The following is a 23315-nucleotide window of genomic DNA, read 5'->3' on the forward strand; positions in this document are numbered from 1 at the left end:
GTCTCTCCCAAGGATTCTGTCAATTTTTTTAATGTTAGGATGACAGAATGCTCCTGTGTGAGACAATTGAAGTGGAGCATTTAAAGAGAGCCTGAATTGTCAGACATGTTTCTTGGACAGGTATATGCATGCTGCTCTCCATTTATGAGTTTTAGACATTTACTTCCATTTATGCTTTACTAAGCCATAGCTAAGGTACTGCTAACATGATTTACTGATCATGCAGAGTTGTCTTAAGTGTGCTGTGTGTCCCATTCACTGGTTCTTACAGTGGTTTGATGATGGATAACAAATAGGTACTTAATTTTGTCATCTTTACTGCTCCTTGTTCCCTAATGACTGAAGCATTATTTCTGCTGTAAGTCATGTATCACAGTAAGCACTCACTTGTCCATGTAGGTACCACTGCATCATCCAAGGTGTTTGCATCCCTGCCAAAACACCTTGAACTGCTTAAACAAAAAATGTGGAAAAGTGAGATTGAGATAGAAATACATAAGTTCTTGTACTTTGTTTTCACCTTGAAAAAATGAAATAGTTTTCCTTCATGTTTTCTGAGAGTACAGAATCAATTCTTTTTTAGCAGAGTACTACCTAGAAGTGATTTTTAAAAAATTTTTGGTTTATGTTCTCCCAGGGGAGCTAGATGGTCTATGCTAGTGTGGCAATTTTGAATATCAATTTGCCATCCATTGGTAGTGGCAGGATATGAAAGGCTTGTAAGAACCACCCACGGTAAAACAATTTAGCAAGGGTTATATATCTGTCAGTTACAATTAAGTCCATGAAAAATACTGGCTCTGAACTAGGACTTTTGTAATTTGATTTACACTGTAGTTGAAAAATAAGTGATTTCATTGGAAAATGGTCTTTATTCAACAGAATCTGAATTCTTTGTAATTTCTTGGTGAGAAATCTTAATTTAGAGTGGGGGGTGTCTTAATGTAGTTATTTAATTAACCTGCTGTTACATGCCATTTTGTGAACATTGGACAAAATTAACTTCCTGGCTCCACAATGCCTGTCAAGGATACATGTTTCTAGGGAATATTTAGTGTCCATTCAAATTTGTTATAATGACATTTATTGCTAAAGACCAAATTGCTTGTTCATTTAGGGATTATAATACTGCTGTAATGCAGAATATGACCAGCATTTTTAAAATGGATTCCAGTATAGTGCCAGCACCTTCCCAAAAGACAGACTTCATTTTAGTAAAAAAGGCTTGAGCACATGTATTTTAAAATTTTACATGCTTTTTAATCCATTCCTTTTCATTTTTTCCTTCTCATTATGTCTAATATGAAACTTGACAACTCTATAAGCATCAGATGCTAACAAAGCATCACTACAAAAACATAAACACTGCACATCCCTTGATTTCAAAGGAGGTACCATATGTTACAGTTATGCCTGTGCTAACATACTTGGCTGGGTCAGGACCCTAATTTCCTCAACATTCAAAATGCCATGGAATCTAGGCATTACCTAGTGAATTAGTGGAGTCTTCTCTGCCTACTTGTCTTCCCCTAATTAAACTGTGTAGAGTGTTTGGCACCCTCCACTGAAAGATGAATGACCAATTTTCTAAGAGATATATATGTATATATACATATATAATTTTTTTTATTTGCTGTCTAAAACATGTAGTAGAAGTCCATGATAGTCTTAGGAAAAAAACCTCAAATCTTAAAATCATTTGGTTCTCTAAGTGTGAGATGGTCCTTCCCCTTTCTCTGATATCAGAGTTTAAAGCCTTTCTGTCTCTCTTGCTTATGGGGTAATAATCTGTGAGAACCTGATTGTCAATCTCCTGTCTGTTTCTATCTAGAATGATGTAGGATTGTGTCATTCTCTCTGTTGATCAGTGGCTCTTTTCTCTGCAAATTCAGGCTTGGACATGATTTCTTCTGGGACAACACATGCCTCGCTGGTCTTGGAGTTTTGTATTCTTTGATGTGTGGCTTTGCAATACCTCCATTCAGTTCAGATCCAAAATTTAGGGCCTTACTAGATAAAATTCCTAGCTTACCTCTGACCATCCATCTCACCTTCAGCTGTAACTTGCTTCAAATTTTGGGTTTCACAGGTTTTTGGTCTGTCTCTTCCTTTCTCCAGACCTGCTTTCTGGCACTGACATACTCTTGATGCTCTGCACTGTCTTGATGAGTCCTGAAGCCAGCCCATTTTCTGCTTGGTGTGACTCCTCTGTCCTCTACTCCTCCACTCCAGCTAGTTCAGTGTGTTGGGGACATCTGGAAATTATGAGCCCACACCAGTGGGTCAGGTGACAATGCTGGAGAAGGTCACAGCATGGGAACAGTGACTCCACATGACAGTGGGGCAGAAAGTCTCTCCTTGTGACCCTTTGGTGTCAAATGGAGCAGCCAGTATCAAAGGAGGAGGAGTGCTGCAAGGGGAGGAAGGGCTGGTGCCAGCCTGGATGTTCATCCCTCAGTTTCTGAAATATTTTGATGTTCAGGTGAAAACTGTTAAATATCCATCTAGATTTGACTTTCATAAAGGTTAAAGATCTCAAGGTCTAGAGTTTTGTCTCCAACAGGTTACTGATGTTTGAGTGGGTCTGTGATTCTCTAGTGTTCTCATCATCTAAAACTTTATGGGATTTTTGCCCCAGAGTCCTCCACATAACCTTGCCTTCCACACAGAAGACTTTTCTTTCTTCCCTTCTTTTTTTTTTTTCTCTTTTGAAATCCACCCCTTTGCTGATTTGTCTCCTTAAATTCCCATACATTTGCATAAAACTGGTGATTTTTGTTTTCATGCTTCAGCATCCATCCCTTAGGTTTGCCCTTGAATAGCTGGAGCAGATGAATTCCAGTAGCTGTTTTCTTTTGTCACCTTTCTTTGCCCTGACTTCCACTGTAGGCTGACAGATAAACTTAAAAAAAATACAATTCTTTGATAACTTGGAAACTCTCTCTCACCCTTGCCAGTGAAGGTTAAAATAAAGCCAATTCTTGGGCTGGGTGAGGAGCCTCTGACCTTATTCCACCAATTTCTAGAGCTTTTCCAAATTAGATACTAGTTTATTTCTTTATTTGAATTCTTTATCTCTTAATGACATATTCAAGATATATTTACTATCTTCTTTTCCCAAGTACTTTTGATTTTAATAGGATTTCCTTCAGCAATTCTGCTGACCTCCTGGTTTCTGCATATACAGAAATTTGGAAAAGTTCAGTAATGGAGTGTGAACCCTCAGTGTACAAACCCCACCAGATTAGAGTCAGTTAATTAATGAGATACTTCAGTTGTTTCCATGACTTAGGCTGTCTTCAGGCACTGAGAAAAATGTTAATAATGTGCAAATATTGTGATATTTATGTTTCTTTTATTTTTATTTACATAAATTAAACTCAAATACAAACCGAGCCTCTTTTTCCATCAACATCCTCATTAAAGTTTCTATCCAGTATTCAATGCCTGCATGAATGTCTATGTACAAGGTCTTACACACTTCATATTTATAAACTTTCACTTGTAATTTGTTTTTACTTTGTGTCATTCTCTGCATTGAAGACGAACAGACAAAAGGGGGGAAAAAAGGTAGTAATAATACTCACTTTTAGCAAAGAGGGTCATTCCCATCACAGGATGGATGTCTGTGTTAGCTCTCCTTAAGAAATATAGAAGTTGTGGGGTGCCCTGTGCCTGATATGACTTTTCTGAAATAACCAAATTTGTATTGTCTTTTACTTTATTGTGTTCTCTCTCTCCCCTCATCCCCAATCCTTTTAGCTCTCTTTGATTCCCACCCCCCTGACCTGTTCTTTTTCCTTTAAACTTGTCTTGTACTTCCATTTCTTGATTCATTCTCCTCTAAATTCCTTTTCTTGTGTTTCCTTGCTTTGTACAAATGTAAGCAGTAGCTGGTACCACTGCAGTTGGAGTTGACCCCAGAAACATGGACATATTGTCAAATAATTGCCCACAAAAAGTGTGATTTTGAGAGGGCCTGAAATTAATTGCATTCAATTCTAGTAATTCATTTTCATAAGCTAATAAAAGCACTAGAGTGCAGTCATTGTTGATTTGCTCCCTAGTTATGGGCCAAAGTTACTTTCAAGTTTATAGGCCCTGTGTTATCCTGAATCCTCCCCTCCCTGCAAGCCCTTGTTTCTGGATGATTTCCTGCACCACATATTGCTGTCTCTCCAGGTGAGCATGCCTTTTGTATGAGAAGTAGATAAAGAGACCCAGGAGAAGCTGCAGTTGAATTGCTCCTCAAGGCAAGAGCCATGCCGGCTCTGTAGTACTCACACTGTACTGTTTTCCTGCAGTATTAACTCCAGAAGAATACTGGGATGAACCTCGGAGCTGAGAATATAAACCTGTCCCTTAAGATTGGTCCTCAACCACAGGCATGCAGGAAGTGTGAGAAGAATGAACAGTATTCCATCAAACCTTTCCTTTATACACACAGAAGCATGTGCATGCACCCAGGATCTGCCTGCTCTGTTTTTGCTCTTGTGAAGGGATATGTTTGAGTAATCTTTGTGCTTGATGGCACTTCCATGAGCATTTCTGCTTTATTTCTGAGTGAAATGAGCCTGGCTCAGCATCATGAATGAGTGTGGCACATTATAACTCTGCAAGTACTGATAAATATCACCTACAGATATATTTAGTGGGCAGGGAAACGAAATGTGAAAACTGTTTTTCTACTCTGCAAACCAGCTTTTATACACAAAACACTAAAAGGGGAAGTTCCTCAAGCTGCTTTTCTCTCTCCCCTCACATTTGTCTTGAAAGCTCACTTCCATTGTAAACATGAAGATGACCCTTGAGTCCTGTTAAGTTTGGGATCTGATCCATTATGGGAAGCTATTTTAGTATCTTTCTGATTCAGAGAGTTGGTCTTAAAAAGCTAATTTGTCACACAAGGATTTTCTGTGGGTGAAGCTATCACTGTGTTTAGGGGGAGCAGTACTCTGATGGAGGTAACTTGCTGTTCAGGTCAGGAGCAAGCCAATTTTCCTCTTATCCAAGCTCTGGCTGCTATAATCTAATAATAGATGGAAGAGAGAACAGGAAGGACTGTTTAGATAAGTGCTTTGAAAACAGCATATATTTTAAAATTCATTTTAATCAAGTAACCCTGAAGTGGGCATTTATACTTACGTATATTTATATATTTAGGATTGGTTTTCTTTTTTTTTTTTTCCCCCCCTGAGGGAGGTTATTTTTTTATGAGCACCTTGGTAGCATGTCAAGGTTGAGCTAGCAGGCTAATACACAAAGCTGGCTTCATGCAGCTTTTATGGGGAAACAGCCTTGAGTGTGTCACCTCTGATGCACTTTGCTTTTGAGGCAGCTGTTTCATTTATTCTAAGGTTTGCTTGTTTTCTGGGACTGTATTTTCATATTTGTATTACTTTGAAAGGCAAAAGAAAAGAAAGTGTTGAATCAGAGGACAGCTTAGTCAATAGGTAGAAGAATTTGCTGCTATGTTCGATGGAGCTTCCTGCAGTGTTTATGGGAAGGGTTGGTTGTTTCTTAACCTCTATGTTTGGAAGAAATGTTGGGGAAAAGCTTTTAGAGCTGCTTTGTGGAAAATATTTCCTTTGAGGGTGCTTGAGGAATTGTGTAGGGATGCCTGTGTGCAGCTTAGCCCCCACAGAGAGAAGGAGATGGAAGAATGGGACAGTTGAGAACTTTCATATTTGAATTATCTGCCCTCCCCAGCTGTTAAAGGCAGGGACAGTTCAGCATGGTGCTTCCTGCTTCTCCCACATCTGCTGTGGATCATCCTGGCTTGGCCACTGCATTTCACTGCACACACTGGGTGCAGATGTGTCTGCTGTCACCTTTTCATCCTGTCTGGTACGAGTGTCCCTCTGTCGCAGAGGGTGGCTCACCCTGCTCTGGTCTCCGCTTGTTGCCTGCATTTCACATGCTGTGCTTTGCTGAAGTAGATTTTCAGCTTGGTTCTTCTTCTGCCTGTTTCTGTATGGACACAGAAAGGAAGGGGAAATGCTGACTGCAAAGTCCATTTTTTTGGTAAAGACACAAAGAATGTGTCCATGGAGTAAGTGCACACCATTTTAATGGCATAATGCTCTTAAAACGAAGTAAGTAGGAGTCAAATTATTCTGGCACATTTAAGGTTACATTTAGCAAAAATCTTACTGAAATGGAGAATCATTCTTTATCAGAGACAAATGCTTTTAAACCCAGCTTCTACATGTAATATACAGCTGAAGGGTAAAAGTGAGCCTGACTCATAGAACCACAGAATTGTCTAGGTTGGAAAGGATCTTCAAGATCAAGTCTAGCTGTTAGCCCAGCACTGCCAGGCCCACCACTAACTCATGTGCTCTAACAGGAATGGGTGTTCTGTGGCTCAGTAGCTGTGTTGCAGAAAATGAAGGTGCTCATGGGTGCTGTGGACAGTGCATATGAAAATTTTTCCAGCTGTGGCATATTGCAACCTCCACCTGATTAACTCTGGTGCTGTGAGAGTAGCTGGTAGTTGAATAAGGAGACTGTACTGTTGTTCAGCTTGTTACTGAAACGTTTCATACACCATGGAAAAAGCAATTCTCACTGAACATTGCTTTTCTCTGAAGTCTAATCTGTGGGGCAGTTCAGAGTTGAAGTTGCACCTGTAATAGTAATTTACTTAAGTGCAAGGTGTATAAAACATGCTGGTTCTGACATGGGAGCATTTCATAAGGCTAGATGGTTGTAAGTGGGTGTGAGGCAGTATTTCACAGGTTTTTAAAGTAAGAGTATGATTTCCAGGATGCTTAAAAGAAGCAGTTGTGCAACTGTTGCTGAATTTTCCTGAGACCCAGTCACTTGGCTCTCTTAAGGTGCTTTGGAAATCACAGCCAACATGTTGGAGCTTTCTAAAGATCCTGTCTTAAAAACCTCTGTGTAGGATATCGTAATTTGTAGTGCTGCAATAAAAGTGTACCTTTGTGAGAGGTTTCTTTTCAAGCTTTTTGACCTTTTTGTGGTTTGTGGTTTGATTTCTTTTCCCTCCTTTTTTTCCCCCCATTAAATCTGCAGCTAAGCACTGGAGAACCTAGCAATGTCAGCATAAAGGAAACTGCCTGGGACAGTTGTCAGAGAGACACCTTTTTATTAGAATAATATGAATGAAAAATTGAAAGTTTCTAGGCTTATTTCAAATGCAGTAGCTGTCTGAGCCTTGTTTTATTCAGACTGGTTTTCAAAGTGTCCCTTCGGTCACATTGAGTACTTGAAAGGCAGGAGAATAGAATTTTCTTTTCTTTGGCATTGTGTTACACCTACAGTGGATCATACTTGCAGATCAGACATTTATAAATTGAATTGGTAAAACTGGAACAGTGTCAACTGAAGAGACAAAGTGCACCTTTGAAACCTAATTAGTTCAGTGAAGACCCCAGGCTGGAAAATCTGGCTCTGTTTTTGTCCCACGGTTGTTCTGACACACCTAAACGTGACAAACAAACATATCATGGGAAGGGGAGTGGGTTGGGAGGAATGCTTTGCATATGTTTATCTGTAGCTGAGAACTCAAGTTGTTGCTTTCTTCTGAATCCTTGCAGGTGAAAGTGATGGTAAGGATTTGTTCCTCTCAAGGGACAAACGAAACGTCTGAATCCATGTCCTTCCTAAAGGTAGACCCACGAAAAAAGCAAATCACATTTTATGATCCAGCAGCAACTGGGCCTTCCAACGCAGGTCACAGAAGAGGTGTTGTTGCTGTCCCAAAGATGTTTGCCTTTGATGCAGTTTTCCCTCAGGATGCTTCACAGGTACTGGAGTCACTTATGCAGACCTCTTGAGTCTTCTCTTGGCCACTGCATTTGGTTGCCTGAGGTGCTCCTTCTGTTTCTGGGGAATTTTATTTGAATGAGTTGCCTTAATGCTCAGGAAAAAACATGGTAATTAATGGACAAGTGGGTAAATTCTTTCATCTTCTCTTTAGTTGAGATGTAAAATTAAGGAATAATAGCAGGGGATATGGATTTGCTGATGAAATTACCTTCTGTGTTCTCTTGTTAGAGAGCCAGCTTGAAATCCAGTTTCCATCCAGCTAGGTTTTAACCCATTTGATGGGACTGAAATAAAGTCCTTCCCCACAGCTTTCAATGCAAAATTAACATGTGATTAATGTTAAACTAAATGCTGTTAGGAGGAAAGATAAAGCTAACCCTTTGGGATTGGTATACTGGAACAGGGAGCTTTAATATTATCTGTACCTTTTCCAGTTTATTTATACTGTGGTTTTGGCTGATTATTTTATGTTGATGGTTGTGCTGATGATGGTGCATGTTCTTTGTTTTGGCCTGCAAAAGGGAGCATTTATTCAGTAGTAGCCACAGACCTGAAATCTGCTACACAGACAGGATGGCTGGTCTTTGAAAGGATTGGGGTCTGCTGTATATTCAGTGAGGTTGCACTCATGGACATCTGATAAGTCCTTCTGTGAAAATTCTTTGGTTCAGAAAGTAAAATCCTAGAACAGCTTTAAAAAGAACTAATTCAACACCATTTGAAGAATTACACCAACTCTGAGCTGCTGGAAAAAAAATTAGAGTGAAAAATATAGTGAAAGGAGAAAACAGTCTATTAATGTTGACAAAATAGGGCAAGGTTTAGTTTCTGATCCCCTCCTCAGATCTTCTCCTAGAGTTTTGTTTAATTTTTTGGGTCCCAGACTATCGATAAGAAAATATCTATTGAGTCTAAATTCTAGACAAGCACTGAAGATGGGGAATAACTTCCCCCACGCATCAGGGCCCAAAGCACAGGTGGCCACATCTGAAAGCTGTTTTTGGATCCCACATAAGTTCAAGCAGGGTCTTCACGCAGAGGTATGCAACAGTGATCTCAGCACCAGTCCAGAACTGGATGTGAGATTTTCTTACTTGTGCTGCCAGCCCTGCTGCAAGGTGGCTGGTCACAGCCTGCATGTCTGCTGGTTTTGGCACCAGTCCTTCAGGCTGCTGACCCCTGGTTTGGGATGGCTTTTCAGTTCCTTGTGGCAGGCCCGTTGGGTGGCCTGCTGTGATGTTTTTGGGTGATGTTGGCCACTGCAGCCCCTTCTGTGGAGGTGTTACTGCTGGAGGCAAGCTTGCTACCATACACCTGCAAACAGAGCCTTATCATTTCACTGTAGTTACATATTTACTGCAGCCCCCTCCCCTGCCTCCAGTTGCTGTACTTATTAGATCATCTTATTGTGTATTTGAAACCTTCCCTGACGTGGATAAACTGGTTTTAGCACAATCAAGTATTTTAGCAAGTTTTCTTTATTGATGATGATGTTTCCACTGGAAGAGGAAAATGTGATACTATGAAATCTTATTCAGGGATCTTAATGCATTTTCTCCAGTATGGATGTCTTTTTAATTCCTCTGAGCACTCCTGAGTAGCTTAATTTCAGTGGAGTCACTACTATTACTGAATAGCCTTGGCTAAGCTATTATACCAGCAGGAAGCCTGGTTGGATAGCATTCAGTTTGCTACATTAGTCATAGAATCAATATTCCAAGAGAATAGGTTTAATAGAATTGAAAACTATTTTAGTCTGTAGTAGCATATTTTATTATTTTTTAAGATAGCATAGTTACTAAAATAATAGGACTGATGCCATAAAAATGGGGAGAATATTGCGCCTCAAAAATATTGAGTCATTCATTTCATTACTGAAGAACAGTAAAATCCACAGCAGTGTATCCCCTTTCACTTATTTGTCTCCAATTTTTCTTTCAGGCTGAGGTATGCTCTGGAACAGTAGCAGAAGTAATCCAGTCTGTTGTGAATGGTGCAGATGGTTGCATATTTTGCTTTGGTCATGTCAAGCTTGGTGAGCTCCCAAATTCGTTACAGTTAATTACTATGTCAGTCTGGTAATTACATGCTGTCAGCTCCTGGAACAATAAACCTGGAGTATATGAATAGATTAGAATTTCTTTTTAATTAGCTTTGCAAACTTATCACGGTTTATTTCTACACTGTGATTGTAAGTTTTAATTTGAAAAGGTAAAATGTAGCATCAGATTAGTTTATTTGAGAGCAAGTTTATGTAGCTGCATTGTGATAAAAATCAAAAGATCATTAATTTGCTGTGGGTCTGGCTTACAAAACTTGCAAACCTAATTGAATAAATAGTAATGGATTATTAATTAAATACTTTGAATTTTTTCATCTGTTCTTTCCATTATCTGTGCAGCACATGGCATTACACATAATGTACCATGATGATATCAGAAGGCAATATGAAGACATACTGCCTTGTACAAGAAAGGTTAATTGTGTTTATATTTGTCTTTTCATTCTAGGAAAATCTTTTACCATGATTGGGAAAGATAACTCCACACAAAGCCTTGGTATCATCCCCTGTGCAATTTCTTGGCTCTTCAAATTGATCAATGAACGTAAAGAAAAAACTGGAACTCGTTTCTCTATTAGAGTATCTGCTGTAGAGATCAGTGGCAAAGATGAAAACCTTAAGGATTTGTTAGCTGAAGTAGCCACTGGCAGCCTTCAGGATGGCCAGTCTCCTGGGGTTTATCTGAGAGAAGATCCAATATGTGGAACCCAGGTATAATGAATAGCACAACATAGATTTTTCTGAGCCTGACTTTCTTCTACTTTTTATTTCCTTTTATCTGACAACAATTATGACAACTTTTAAGCCAGTAAAGAAAATTTATTGCTTTTAATTTATAAGCTCATCTCCCATGGTGTACATTTTTGTTTCTCTTAGTGCCCTGGAGATTTAGCATGTTCAGCAAAAAATAATAAAAAAAAATGCCCCTGTGCTAATTAGTCATTTTCTTGTTTATATTCAAGCTTCAAAACCAAAGTGAGCTAAGGGCCCCAACAGCAGAGAAAGCTGCCTTTTTCCTTGATGCTGCAATTGCTGCCAGGAGCACCAGCAAGCCTGAATGTGAGGAGGAAGATAGGAGGAATTCACACATGCTCTTTACTCTTCACATATACCAGTATCGCATGGAGAAGAGTGGCAAAGGAGGAAGTATGAATGTTCTTACCTTGTTGTTTATTTTTAAATTATGTGGTCTTGCATTAGTTTTAATAATATTTTGCAATAACTTAAAAATAAAAAAAGAACTCTCAAGCCAGTTGAATCACCTTTAACTTTTGTATCTGTGACTAATATCTGGTTTCCTTATAATTAAACATTAATTTAGCCATTATCCCATGCTGTATTCATTATTCTCCTCATTTGAATGCATTTTGAATACCAGGTTTGGCTTGATTCCATGCAAGAACGTGATGTACAACTGTTTTTCCCCTTTTTGTTTTAGTGTCTGGAGGACGCAGTCGTTTGCACCTCATTGATCTGGGGAGCTGTGAAAAAGTGCTGAGCAAGAGCCGAGATGGAGGAGGCTCTCTGTGTCTGTCTCTCTCTGCCCTGGGCAACGTCATTTTGGCCTTAATTAATGGTGCTAAGCATGTGCCATATAAGTAAGTGGGTTCTAAGTCTGCATTATCTTAAATTTGTGGCTGGTGTTACCTGGGAAATGGATTGCATCAACAATTTACTGTTCACCTAATATGATGCTGAAGGAAATGCTGTCAGAGAGGGGTCTGTCTTCTTTTAATGCACATATCTTTTGTCTACTTGTCCATATTAACATACATACAGGTTTTCAAATGTTCAGGTAACGTGAAATTCTTAGTTAGATGGTCAAAAATGGTATATTGGTCTACTGAATTTGGGTGAAGTGTTGCGGAGGGTTTGATTGTTGAAAAAGTGAGCGAAAAAAGATGTTTTCTTTCCTTCTCTTTGTTTCCTGGATATGGAATTTCTGGCTGATCTCAGCCAGCTGAACTTAGTGAATAATTGAAACCAAATTTCACAGGATTTTATCTTCTTTTTGAAATTGTAAAAATTGTACTGAAATTTTGGAAAATAATTGAGTATTTATCAAGTATGGTCACCAAAGGTTGTTATTTCTGTGTGTCTTTTTGGATGATTCATCTTTTAAATTAAAAAAAAAAAAAAAGACCACCATGTTGCACATTAATTTAGCAGAAGTGAATGTTTTGGTGTGTTCCTTTGTGGAGTGTCTGTGACAACAATTTTGTGTCATACACACCTGTGGGGAGCCCAGCTTAAAGACAACAGCCACATTGTAAGCACCCTTACCAGAACTTGGCCTTCAGTCCTTAAATTTAATTGCTGCTTGTCTTAACAACAGCACCAAGTTATAATGCATTATCAATCATGTCATTTCACATATTTATCTAGTGATGCATCTCATACAGGTGGGGTTTTTTTCTTTCTGTATCAGGCAGAGAGATATTTTCCTCAGGCTACTTGGTAGGTTTGTGTATTGAGTAGAGGATGGATGGGTTAGAATAAGGAAGGGAGATCCTCAACTTGGTCACCTACTGTGGTTTAGTGACCAGACATGACAGGAGTTCCCCTCAGGCTGGACCTGCTTAGGGAGTTTCCTACTCCAAGGAGCTGTGGGGAAAGATGTCTTGGAGACCAGTGGAGGACAAAATGTCACTTGTCTTGTCAGCTTTACTGTCCACAGTGGAGGCTTTACATCACCAGGAAAGCCTTCAGAGATAAGTTCTGCTTCCCTTTTGCTATGTCAGTGCAGACCACAGGTGGCAGAATGGAAAGTAGATTAGTTGGGGTGACACTTTTATTTCTGATATCTAACACTGTTATATCCAGTTAGAGATTTCTTACAATTTCTGTTGACTTCTTATATTTCTTATTGTTAAAAGTGTTTGCATAAAGCTCACAGAGTGTAGCTATCCAGGTACTAAGTCTGTTCAGCTAAAAATACAGCACTCATGAGCTCTTTAGGTAGTATGACATAAACCTGAGAAAACTAGTTCTCAGTCAATTGGCTTACAATTTTCTAAGCAACAAAATGACTTACCCTACTGTAAATACACAGGCAGATAAATTAAAATATCGGTACCTTTGTATGTGTACATTTAGACACATTTTAAGTGTGGTCAATAACAGGAGCATATTTCTTATCTACATGTACCATGAGTGCATGAGAGTGAAAGCACAGCTTGTGGTGTAAAATTCTGCAAAAAAAGGTGTTGGTTTCTTTAAATAATCCATTTTTTTTTTTTGCACAGGGACAACAAGTTGACAATGTTGTTGAGGGAATCACTTGGGAATATCAACTGCAGGACTACTATGATTGCACACATTTCTGACTCCCCAGCCAATTATGCAGAGACTCTCACAACTGTTCAGCTCGCATCGCGAATCCACCGCATGAGAAAGAAGAAATCCAAGGTTGGTTCACAAACAAGCAGAAATTAATTCATTTGAAAATGAGTTTTCCTAACCTCTCAGTAGGGAAACATGGGATTTCTCTATGGTAGGAAGTAATACAAAATGCATAAAATCTCAGGGGAGGAACTGACAAATGACTTGGCACTGAGCCATCATCCTGCCCCCAATCCTTAATCCTGAAATTCTCTTCTTTTTGTTTCAAACACGTATTCTTTCTTTGCTTATATGTGGAACTATCTCGAAAGCTTCTATCAGTATTAATTAAAAAGCAATAAATAGAAGAGGAACAGAAAACTATTGAGGAGAAAGATAATGCATAATATTTAATGGAAAATATCTGAAAAGGTGTGATTGTTATATTATTACTAATACATTAAAATCTATGTAGCATGTTATTTTAATTTACCCTTCCCTCTAATATTTGCCCACTAGATGTAGTTATGATAGTATACATAAAGCACAGATTATATTGCAACCTGACCTTTTAATCAATTTCTGCATATGTATATGCTTATTTAGCAATTGCTACTAATAAATTTACTGTTACTTGTCACTTGCAGTATGCATCCAGCTCATCTGGAGGAGAGAGTTCATGTGAAGAAGGACATGTCCGGAGACCGCCCCACTTGCGACCATTCCACCCACGAACTGTTGCCCTTGACCCTGACCTTCCTGTCCTGAATATATCCAGTGATCCTGATTATTCCTCCAGCAGTGAACAGTCTTGTGATACTGTCATCTATGTTGGTCCCAACGGTGCAGCTTTGTCTGACAGGGAATTGACAGATAATGAAGGTCCACCAGAGTTTGTTCCCATTATCCCATCCCTAAATAAGAAGAGAAATAAAGACAATTCTGCTATTAGTAGAAGTTCTGACAAGGACCATTTCAAATGCAACACTTTTGCTGAACTGCAGGAAAGGTTAGAGTGCATAGATGGAAGTGAGGAACCCATGAAATTTGCTTGTGGAGAAATCTCTGTTGGGTCCAATTGTAGTCCTGTTCCTGGAAGTACAGAAAACGCACAGTCTAAGTTGATAAAAGAAAAAGTATCCTCTCCTTCTGGAGGATTTAAGAAACCAATTCCACAAGAAACTGCATCTCCCAAAAAAGGATATAACCTTCCTTTCCAGGCTGTTGCGCCAAGGGGTGGCAATGGCAACTGTCAAGAAAATAACACACCTCACTTGAAAGCAGAGCTTTCCAAGCTGCAGAGCAGAGCTGACAACAAAATAATAGACTCTATCCTAGAGGGGGAGAGAGAGACAATCACTGATTCCCTGCAGACTGCAAGGTGTAGCCCTTTGAGGAATCCAGAGCAGAATAAGGCCACGGCTGAATGTGTCACTAAGGAAAAGTCCTTGTTTGTGAAGAGACCCTTGCCAAGCCCAGCGCCTCCCCCTCCACAGCAGAGAGAACACTCCCCAAGCTCCAAAGCTGTGAATTTGGAGCTGGACAATAGCAATGCAGTTCGGACTCCTCCTGTGGGAATGAGCAAACAGATGGGAAACAAACCTGAGCAGAACCCTTTAGGAAGCACATTCCTTGTTGGTAGCAACACCCAGAGTCAGTCAGGTGCGATAGAGGTACACAGCTTCAGGTCAGCATTCAGAGGGAAATGTTTTGATCGGGATATACTGACCACCACAGTGACTTTGCAGCAGCCTGTTGAGCTGAATGGAGAGGATGAGCTTGTTTTCACAGTGGTGGAAGAGCTCTCTATTAGTGGAATTATGGATAATGGGAGACCTTCCAGTATCATTAGCTTTAACAGTGACTGCTCCCTTCAGGCCCTTGCATCGGGTTCGAGGCCGGTCAGTATTATCAGCAGCATAAATGATGAGTTTGATGCTTATACCTCACAGGAGACTTCTACTGGTGTAAATATTGATATTGTTGTGCCCTTTGCTAAGGATCCCTTTACCAGCAGCAGACGTTCCTCCATCAGTTCATGGCTTAGTGAAGTCAGCATTTGTACAATTGAAAGTGATGGAGCCCAGTCTAGTGACAGTTTTGTCGCACAGTCATCTTACAACTGTAGTAAATCCGAGGAACCCTTCAACTTGGACTCATCCCATTTGTGTGTCCCCCTGAAAAGTGCTCTGAATGACAGTGGATTTTGCTTCTCTGAGCTGGAGAGTGAGAGCTTGAGTTCCAGCAAGCTTTCCTCAGGCATCAGTAAAAGCCCTCAAACCTCTGAAACTACCAAAGCATCTCAGATAAAAAGTGCTTTTTGTGTCACTGATCAGCCAGTAAAAATCAAATTTAGTAATTCTCGTGATGCGCCTGTGATAGAAACAATACATTCTAGTCTTCCTAGGAAAACAAAAACTACCTCTTCTCCAATCCACAATAATACTGTCCTCAGCTATAAAGAGCTGCAGAATCCACATGGTATATTTGAAGATCCTTGGCTGTTACGCACCGATTATCACTTGGAAGCAAAACCTGCAGAGTCACTGCTGTCTCCAAAACCTCACACGTTTGGTACAGAGAAGCAGCCAGAAAAAGCTGCCCAGGGTTTTGGCACAGCATCCAGGCCAGCAAAGTCACAAACTATGCTCGCCTGTTCGCAGAGGGTTGTGGATGGTTGTGAAATGGCCTGCAAATCCTCCAGTGGAACCGCCAAGAAGTCAGAAATTGCAATGAAGATGCCACAGCTGAAGAGAGGAGCCACCACACTGGGAGTGATGCCGGTGTCACACGCTAACAGTACTTTGCCAGAGTGTGTGACCCGAGGGAATTCAGATGCTCCCCTGGCCACTGGCAGCTTGAAATCATCCCTGGGGAAGAAGAACGCACCACAGAAATCAACCATGTTGCCCAGACCAGGTGGGCCAACACCTCCAACACCTCCTGTGCGTAAATCGAGCCTGGAGCAGAAGCCTGTTGGTCTGGGTAATGGTGGAGGGAAAGCTTCTGGCCTGGACTTTGCCAGAGCTGCCACGCCAAAGGCTGAAGACGAAGCAGATTTGCGCTTGAAAGCTGGATCTTACTTTAGTGAGAGTGCCGGCTGCAAAATGAACTTGAAGGGCGACCACTCTTTGCCCAAGATGACATCCAGCTTAAAGGTGAAGGCATCAAAGAGTGAAACTGTGCACCGATACGGGAGCCACATGTCTCTGGAGAGGTGTGACAGCCTGACATCAGTCGGATCCAAAGCAAGCGTGGTGAGGGACAGCGGGAGCACTGGCAGCAGCCGTGCAGGGCGCTCTGTCCCCAGGCTGGGGGTCCCTCCCGTTGCTTCCAGTATGGGTTTACCACTGCCCTTCCCCACCCCTGCACCTGGTAAAAACAACCAGGCAAAACCCACAGCTAACCAGAAGGTGCAGGCCAATGGGAATAAAAACCGGGGCCTCTCTGCCAGTGGGTCAAAGTCTCTCAGCTCCTCTGTGAAGTCCCTGGCACAGCCTGCAGGGAAGGGCTCTGGCCTGGCCCCTGCAGGGAAGGCAGCCCCCCGTTCTGTGCAGCCCGTCAGCGGCAAACCGGGCCGCGGGACCATCATGGGCACCAAGCAGGCCATGAGGGCAGCCAACAGCCGCGTGAACGAGCTGGTGTCGGGCGGCTCTGCCAAGGCGGGACACTTCCGAGGCTCCACCGACTCTGACAGTGGCAATGACAGCGGCATCAACCTCAGCGACGAGAAGTCGCAGATGCCGGTGCTGCCGTCCCCCTACAGCAAGATAACGGCGCCGCGGCGGCCGCAGCGCTACAGCAGCGGGCACGGCAGCGACAACAGCAGCGTGCTGAGCGGGGAGCTGCCGCCAGCCATGGGCAGGACGGCTCTCTTCTACCACAGCGGGGGCAGCAGCGGCTATGAGAGCATGATCCGGGACAGCGAGGCCACCGGCAGTGCCTCCTCGGCACACGACTCCATGAGCGAGAGCGGGATGTCCTCCCCCGGCCGCATGAGGAGCCTTAAATCCCCCAAGAAACGGTCAACAGGTGAGACACGAAGGTGTTCGCTGGTGCCAGGTGTTGGCTGGTGCTGCACTGCATCCTGAGCATGGAGGTGTTTTGTGGCATCTCTGACAGAGAGGAGAGGAGGCTTGGAGGGAGCTCAAAGCAGGGAGGTGGACTGAACTGCATGCGCTTGTGTGTGCATGTGTATTGCTGTGACAGCAGCTACTTGTCATTTATTTTACTTCAAAGCTGCAGGTGTGACACAGGTGCTGCGGTGGAGAGGGCAGGAGAGGTGTGGGTGCCCCGGGGTGCCGGCAGCCTCTCTGCGAGGGAGGAGGCGGCAGGTGGCTGCCGGCAGGTGGGGGACATTCCTTCCACCCTCAGGAGGGCCAGGGCCAGGGTGGCCCAAATTGGAGGGTGCTGTGGGTGGGTTGGGGTAAGTGAGGTGCTGTCTGAGTGCTGATGAGTTTTTGTGAGGATTCAGTGAGTGATCCTGGAAAACGGGTGAGGGAAGGGCCGTGAAGAGAGGAGGAGCTCTGCTGCTAGGTGTCTGTGAGGGAATGCCAGAGAGATAGGCCAGGACTGTAATTTAGAAACAAAGGAATAGGCCAGGAGGGGAGAAGAGTGTTTGTGAGTTAATGAGGATTGCTAAATGTGCATTAGATTACCCAAAGGTAAGGCTCTAGGGTGTGTATGTAAGATGTGTGACTTTTGGGTTAATGCTACTAGCTAATCACAACACTATTGTACAACACTCTAATAGTATTTATATTAAGAAATTTCAGGCTGTGTGTGTGGATACTATACACAGTAGGAAACTGACTGGGAGAGTTGTTTGGAAGAGGCAACTCTGGCTCACTGTGTCTGACCACACCAAGTAAAGGTGGGCGTATGGGGGCCAGGTCCTCTTTCCTTCCCTCTGGTGCCTTTTCTTATTGCTCTCACTGCTGGTGCTCATGTAAGTGGAGCTGCAGTCCAAGTGTATTTGTAGTCAGCTTCAAAATCTGGTTCATGTGCTTGGTGTTACAGCGTTCATTTCTCAGATCTAGGTGGAGATCCTGTGGTATTCTAATGAAAACCAATGGCAACCAGTGCCATGTAGATCATGACCAGCAGCCTCCTTCAGCACCCTGGGCATACTGACTGCTGGAAATACAGTAGGAACTAATATCAGCAGTGTGCTGGCTGTGAACTTCTGGTTGGAAAGTGGCAATTACTGCAATCCCTGTAGATACCCACGATGCTCAATTCTGGCAGTAAAACCAAATGAATGAAGTTGATCTCATGGGGCTTTCTGGTCAAGGAAACTGAGTTGCTTCAGCAAGTGATAAATCATTTGGGAAACTTAGTGTAATATTTGCTGCTCTTCTCTTTCCATAGCATATCTGCCTCTTAAACCTTTCCCACAAATCAATATTAACAGCTGTATAAGTTGCACACATATTGAGAAGGCATTTCCCACTGATGGATTTGTATTTGTTTTTGCCCTAGGAAATACTTATAAGGTCTTTAAAAATGACAAACTATTTCTTTTTCCAGTTGTAATTGCTCTATATCAGTAAATTATGTATTACTTTTTTGGAGTGCTGTAGACTTTGAGAAAATAATGTGTTTTAGGCATGAAATGTGGTTTGCCAGGAAGTGCATCAAATATTTCTTACGAGAAATGTTTGCTTCAGACCTGTTATTGTTCCAAAATAATTATAATTTTTGTACATTGTTAGATATTTTTGGAGTGACTTAGGTAACACCAGACTATGTTGGAGTCTCTGGATTTAAGGACACATCCTACTCCTATGTATGTCACTGTAAACCTGTCTCCTTATCTTGTAATGGAGAAATGATGTTGACCCTGGCTTGTACAGTGGAAGGAGATGAAGTTTGCTTGCATATTGCATGTGTTTGACCCCATCTGTTTGCTGTCCTCCTCAGAGGGATCTCCTATCAGCAGTTACAGGGTCAGGGTTACAGTGTGTGGCTTTGTCCAGCAGGACAGTAGTGGTGATTCAGGCTGAATGGATTGGGGTTGTGAGAACGGTTTTGTCAAAGTGGAATCAAGTCTTCCCCTTTTGAAAACATTCCCGTTTTGTTCTTGTTACTTAGAAATCAGCAGGGATGCAATTAAGAATGAGAGATGTTTTTCTTAAGAATATGTAAAGCAGGTAACTTTTGGGGTATCAGTGGAGGTGTTTTGCTTTGGGGGTGCCTGCTGGGATTTTGTTTTCATTTCATGTTGGAGTTCATGACAGGGCTTATCTGACAGCCTTGACTTGTGCTTACATCTCCTGTAGAGGTCTTAGCCCAGAAGTTATTTTGGCAGCATTTTCCTTTGAGCGGAGATGCTTTGTCTGTTTGATGTGCTCCCTTTCGTAAGAGCAGAAGAAACAAGAATCTTCACCTCTGAGTTAGTTTTTAATAAAACGAGGCGATTAACTACTAAATTTATTGTCTCCAGTCACCTAAAGGCAGCTTACACTTACTGCTACCTTGTGTCATTTCAGCTTGTTTCTGGTGGCCTTCAGCCCTCCTTTTAAGGATTGGGCTGCAGGCTTGTTAATGTTGCCTGAGCAGCAGGCATGTACTCATGTACTCATGCTTGAGCCATGTATTGTAAAGGTCAGATTTTTAGAGAATGGTAAGAGAATAATCACCAAAAAAAAAAAAAAAAAAATGCTGGGCACCAGAGTGCCAACTCTTGCAATCAAAAGCATCAGCATTTCTGAAGGATATGTCAGTCTCTGCTTCATTAAACTTGAACCCTTGCAGAAGGATAATGGAGCAGTAGGATTTGTTTGGAAAATCTGGGAGCATTCTGTGAAGGCTCCCAGAACTGGTGAGTTTTGTTATGCACTGAGCTTCTGGGTGACTGGTGTCTCAACCAGTGTGAGATGTCTCAACATTAGAGGTGCTCAAGTTGTAGCTTGGTTGATGCCTTCTGAATGCCTCTCAATCCCACAAAATCACTGAAAAGTGATGGTATTTAGCATCCTAAAATAGCAGCAGTAGTTCTGGAGGGAACTGTTTGAGCTTTGCAAAGATGTAGTGCAGTGACAGGGATCTTAGATAGCCTTGCTTGGCTTTAACTGGGGGAGCAGAAGATTTCCAGATAAGTAAGTCATTATCAGTATTAGTTTTAGATTATTCACTATCTCACTGCCTTTGCAAGGTAATAAACACCATTGTAGTCCACCAAAGAAAAATCAATCCAGGAAAAATATTTCTGCAAGGAGAGAATAAAGAACTGATGTTCAGACATCTGCTTTGGGAGAGGAACTGCTGTTGCTCCCATCTGGAAACCAAGTGAAACCTACTTTGTCAAGGCAGTAACTCAGTTCGCAGCCTGAGGGTATTCTACTAAAAGGAAAAGATCAAGAAAAGCATTTCTTCCTAAGTATACTGAGAGCCTAGATCTTTCTTTAATTCACTGCAGTGTGTTCTGCAGCGTGTTAGTCTCTTAGAGCCTGAGGAATGTTTGTTTTTGTGTTTTAGGTCTCCAGCGTCGCAGACTGATTCCTGCACCATTGCCAGATGCTGCCTCCTTAGGAAGAAAACCCAGTGCCACTGGCCAGTGGGTTGATCTACCACCTTTGCCAGGCACTTTGAAAGAGCCATTTGAAATTAAAGTTTATGAGATTGATGATGTGGAACGATTACAGCGACACAGACAAGAGGAAACTGAGGTAAGCACATATTTTACAACTGTAGACAACATAAATTACAATATACAGACAAAGTCCTTGCTTGAATGCCAGAATGGTGTTCAGGAAATTGAGTGCAATTAAAGTACTATAATTATTAATTTTACAATTCATATGTTGGGGTACCCTTAACACAGAAAATGAAAATGATTACTGTCTAAAATTAATTGTGTCTAACATGACTGATGGTGTAAATGGAAGTTACCAATGAATACATTATGAGAAGACTTCATAATCCTAGCCTGGCTGGTTGAACCTTACAGCCTCCCTCAACCATAGGGTCATTAACTCTTTATGTAAATGACAGGATTCTATTAAATCAGGGATATACTGAGTTTGACTTAGTTGAAATTGAAAAACACTTCAGCTGATTCTACTTTAGAGACCAGAATTCTATGTTCTACTGATGCCTTTTTCCCCTTTCTTTTGTAATAGCCTTTCCAGGATGTTGAGAAGGTAGGAATGCTTTTTAGAAAATAAGAATTCATGTTTTAGTATTAACTATAACTCTGACATTATCATTAGGCTGTGTTTATCATTATCACTACTGGAAAAAAGAATTATCTACAAACAGTAGTAATTTCTGAATGTATTAAGAGATGTTTGCTAATTCAGAGAAGTGCAACAAATGCTCAAGTGATGTAGTTTGCGATTCCTCTAATCCATTAATGGATTATAATCCATTAATGTAAACTTCAAATAAAAAGGCCCTCCCAAAAACCCATTAAAACCCCACCAACCCCACAACCAAATAAAACATCCCACCTGCTCACTCTTACGAGTAGTAAGATGGGAGCAATTTTTGTCAGACTGTTATAGGCCAGCTCACAACAGGAAAATTCATGGAATGGTTTTTCTGTGTCTTAAAAGGGTCTGATGTATTTCCATACCAAGCTGAAGATACTGGAGAGGCGCCAGCAGCGAATCAGAGAAATAAAGGCAAAGCATGAATTGTTGAAGGAAGAGTTGGAAGAGACAAAGTGCAGGTTGATGATGGATCCAAATAAGTGGAAAGAAGACTGTAAGTGTTTTGCAAAAACAGGAGTATGATCAGCCTCTAACAGATTTTCAGCATGTCAGCAGTCCCACTGAAAAACTTAATCACTTGCTAAGATATTTTGCTGAATTGAGGCCTAAAATACTCTGTGACTCAATCTGTGTTTCTGTAATATGCTGCTTGAATAAAAAAACATCCAAACAAACCAGAAGAGAACATTTAAATGGTTCTGTTAATATTAAATGTAATTTTTATTATGCCTCTTTCCAAAGAAGGAAAAAAATCTTTCCATATATCCATGTTATAGCTGGGAAATTGAGGCATGAGATTTATTCCCAGACTGAGTGTTGTGCATAATGGAAGCCTCAAGACAGAGCTTTGTTTCGGCTGAAAAAAGTGGGGGAAAAAGTCTTAGTTCAAGAGAAACTAAGTGTTACCATGTTGGCTGCTTTGTGATAGAAAAATGTTTTATGATAAGCTGTTTCTCTTACTCAGTACTTTTTTGTCTGACAGTTGAAGTGGATCCTGATCTTGATAAGGAGTCACAGGAGTACCTGGAGGCCCTGGAACAAGTGACAGAAGAGCTGGAGCAGTGTGTTAATCTGTGCAAGTCACACATCATGATAGTGACGTGTTTCGATATCGGGATAAGCGATGCGCAGGATGCCGTGCGGGAGGTGGAGGTTTGAGGAGAGGTTTCTCAAGGGACTGAAGGAAGTGAGGCTGGGACATGAAGAAGTAAATGGATAAAGTAGCTGGGAAGTGAAGGAGGAAAGGTGGAGACTAAAAAGCAACAATGAATGTTGTAAGAGAAAGAAACAGCTGAGGAGTGGGAATGTTCATAAATCATTTGGTGCCTCAACGTGACCTGAGCTGTACAAAGGTAAAAGTAGGGACAAGTATTGCTTCTACCAGAGGGAAGTGAAGAAATTTAGTACAAACCCCGATTTTAATTAACAGACAAACAAACAAACATGAAATGGAAGTGCCTTTAAAGTTCATTTGATTTTCATTTTTGTATTTGGTGCTAGAATTAAAGCCAGCAAACCTAAGCAGACCACAAAATGTATTCCTACGAAATATTTTATACTGTATAGTGTATTTATGACTATATGTAAAAACAAACAACATTGTAGCAAAAGCAATAAGTAAATTATGTTTTCATACCTGAACTTGCCTTCTTGTTTCATAGAAAAGCTGTTTTATGTAGCAAAATTAAAATTGTATTATAATTGTTTTCTTGGTTAGGGTTCAAGATATTTTTATGAACATTTATCTATTGAGAAGGAGTATTATGGCATTTTGAAATGATTGTTTTACCTTCAGGTTTTGTATTATTACTTTTCCAGATCAAAATAAATGTTTGTTTTCCATTTTATATATACATATATAGATATATATTAACTGCTTACCTACTTCCTTGGTTACTAACCTCACTTTTCACAGACCTGGT

At 41.1% G+C, this 23315-nt stretch overlaps 1 protein-coding gene across 2 annotated transcripts in view; it reads left to right on the plus strand.

Annotated features, from left to right (window-relative positions):
- Nucleotides 1–22835, plus strand: part of KIF26A (kinesin family member 26A) — a 94814-nt gene extending 71979 nt beyond the window's left edge. For both annotated transcript variants that reach the window (XM_050975036.1, XM_050975037.1), the window contains exons 6-15: nucleotides 7563–7772; nucleotides 9736–9829; nucleotides 10305–10567; nucleotides 10819–11002; nucleotides 11295–11454; nucleotides 13102–13264; nucleotides 13825–17209; nucleotides 20657–20847; nucleotides 21736–21886; nucleotides 22376–22835. In XM_050975036.1, coding sequence (XP_050830993.1) covers nucleotides 7563–7772; nucleotides 9736–9829; nucleotides 10305–10567; nucleotides 10819–11002; nucleotides 11295–11454; nucleotides 13102–13264; nucleotides 13825–17209; nucleotides 20657–20847; nucleotides 21736–21886; nucleotides 22376–22551 — 4977 coding nt within the window. In that variant the 3' untranslated portion in view covers nucleotides 22552–22835. The remainder of the gene's footprint in view (nucleotides 1–7562; nucleotides 7773–9735; nucleotides 9830–10304; nucleotides 10568–10818; nucleotides 11003–11294; nucleotides 11455–13101; nucleotides 13265–13824; nucleotides 17210–20656; nucleotides 20848–21735; nucleotides 21887–22375) is intronic.
- The last annotated feature ends 480 nt before the right edge of the window (nucleotides 22836–23315 follow it).

Source organism: Serinus canaria, chromosome 5 (assembly GCF_022539315.1).
Source record: "Serinus canaria isolate serCan28SL12 chromosome 5, serCan2020, whole genome shotgun sequence".
NCBI lineage: Eukaryota > Metazoa > Chordata > Aves > Passeriformes > Fringillidae > Serinus > Serinus canaria.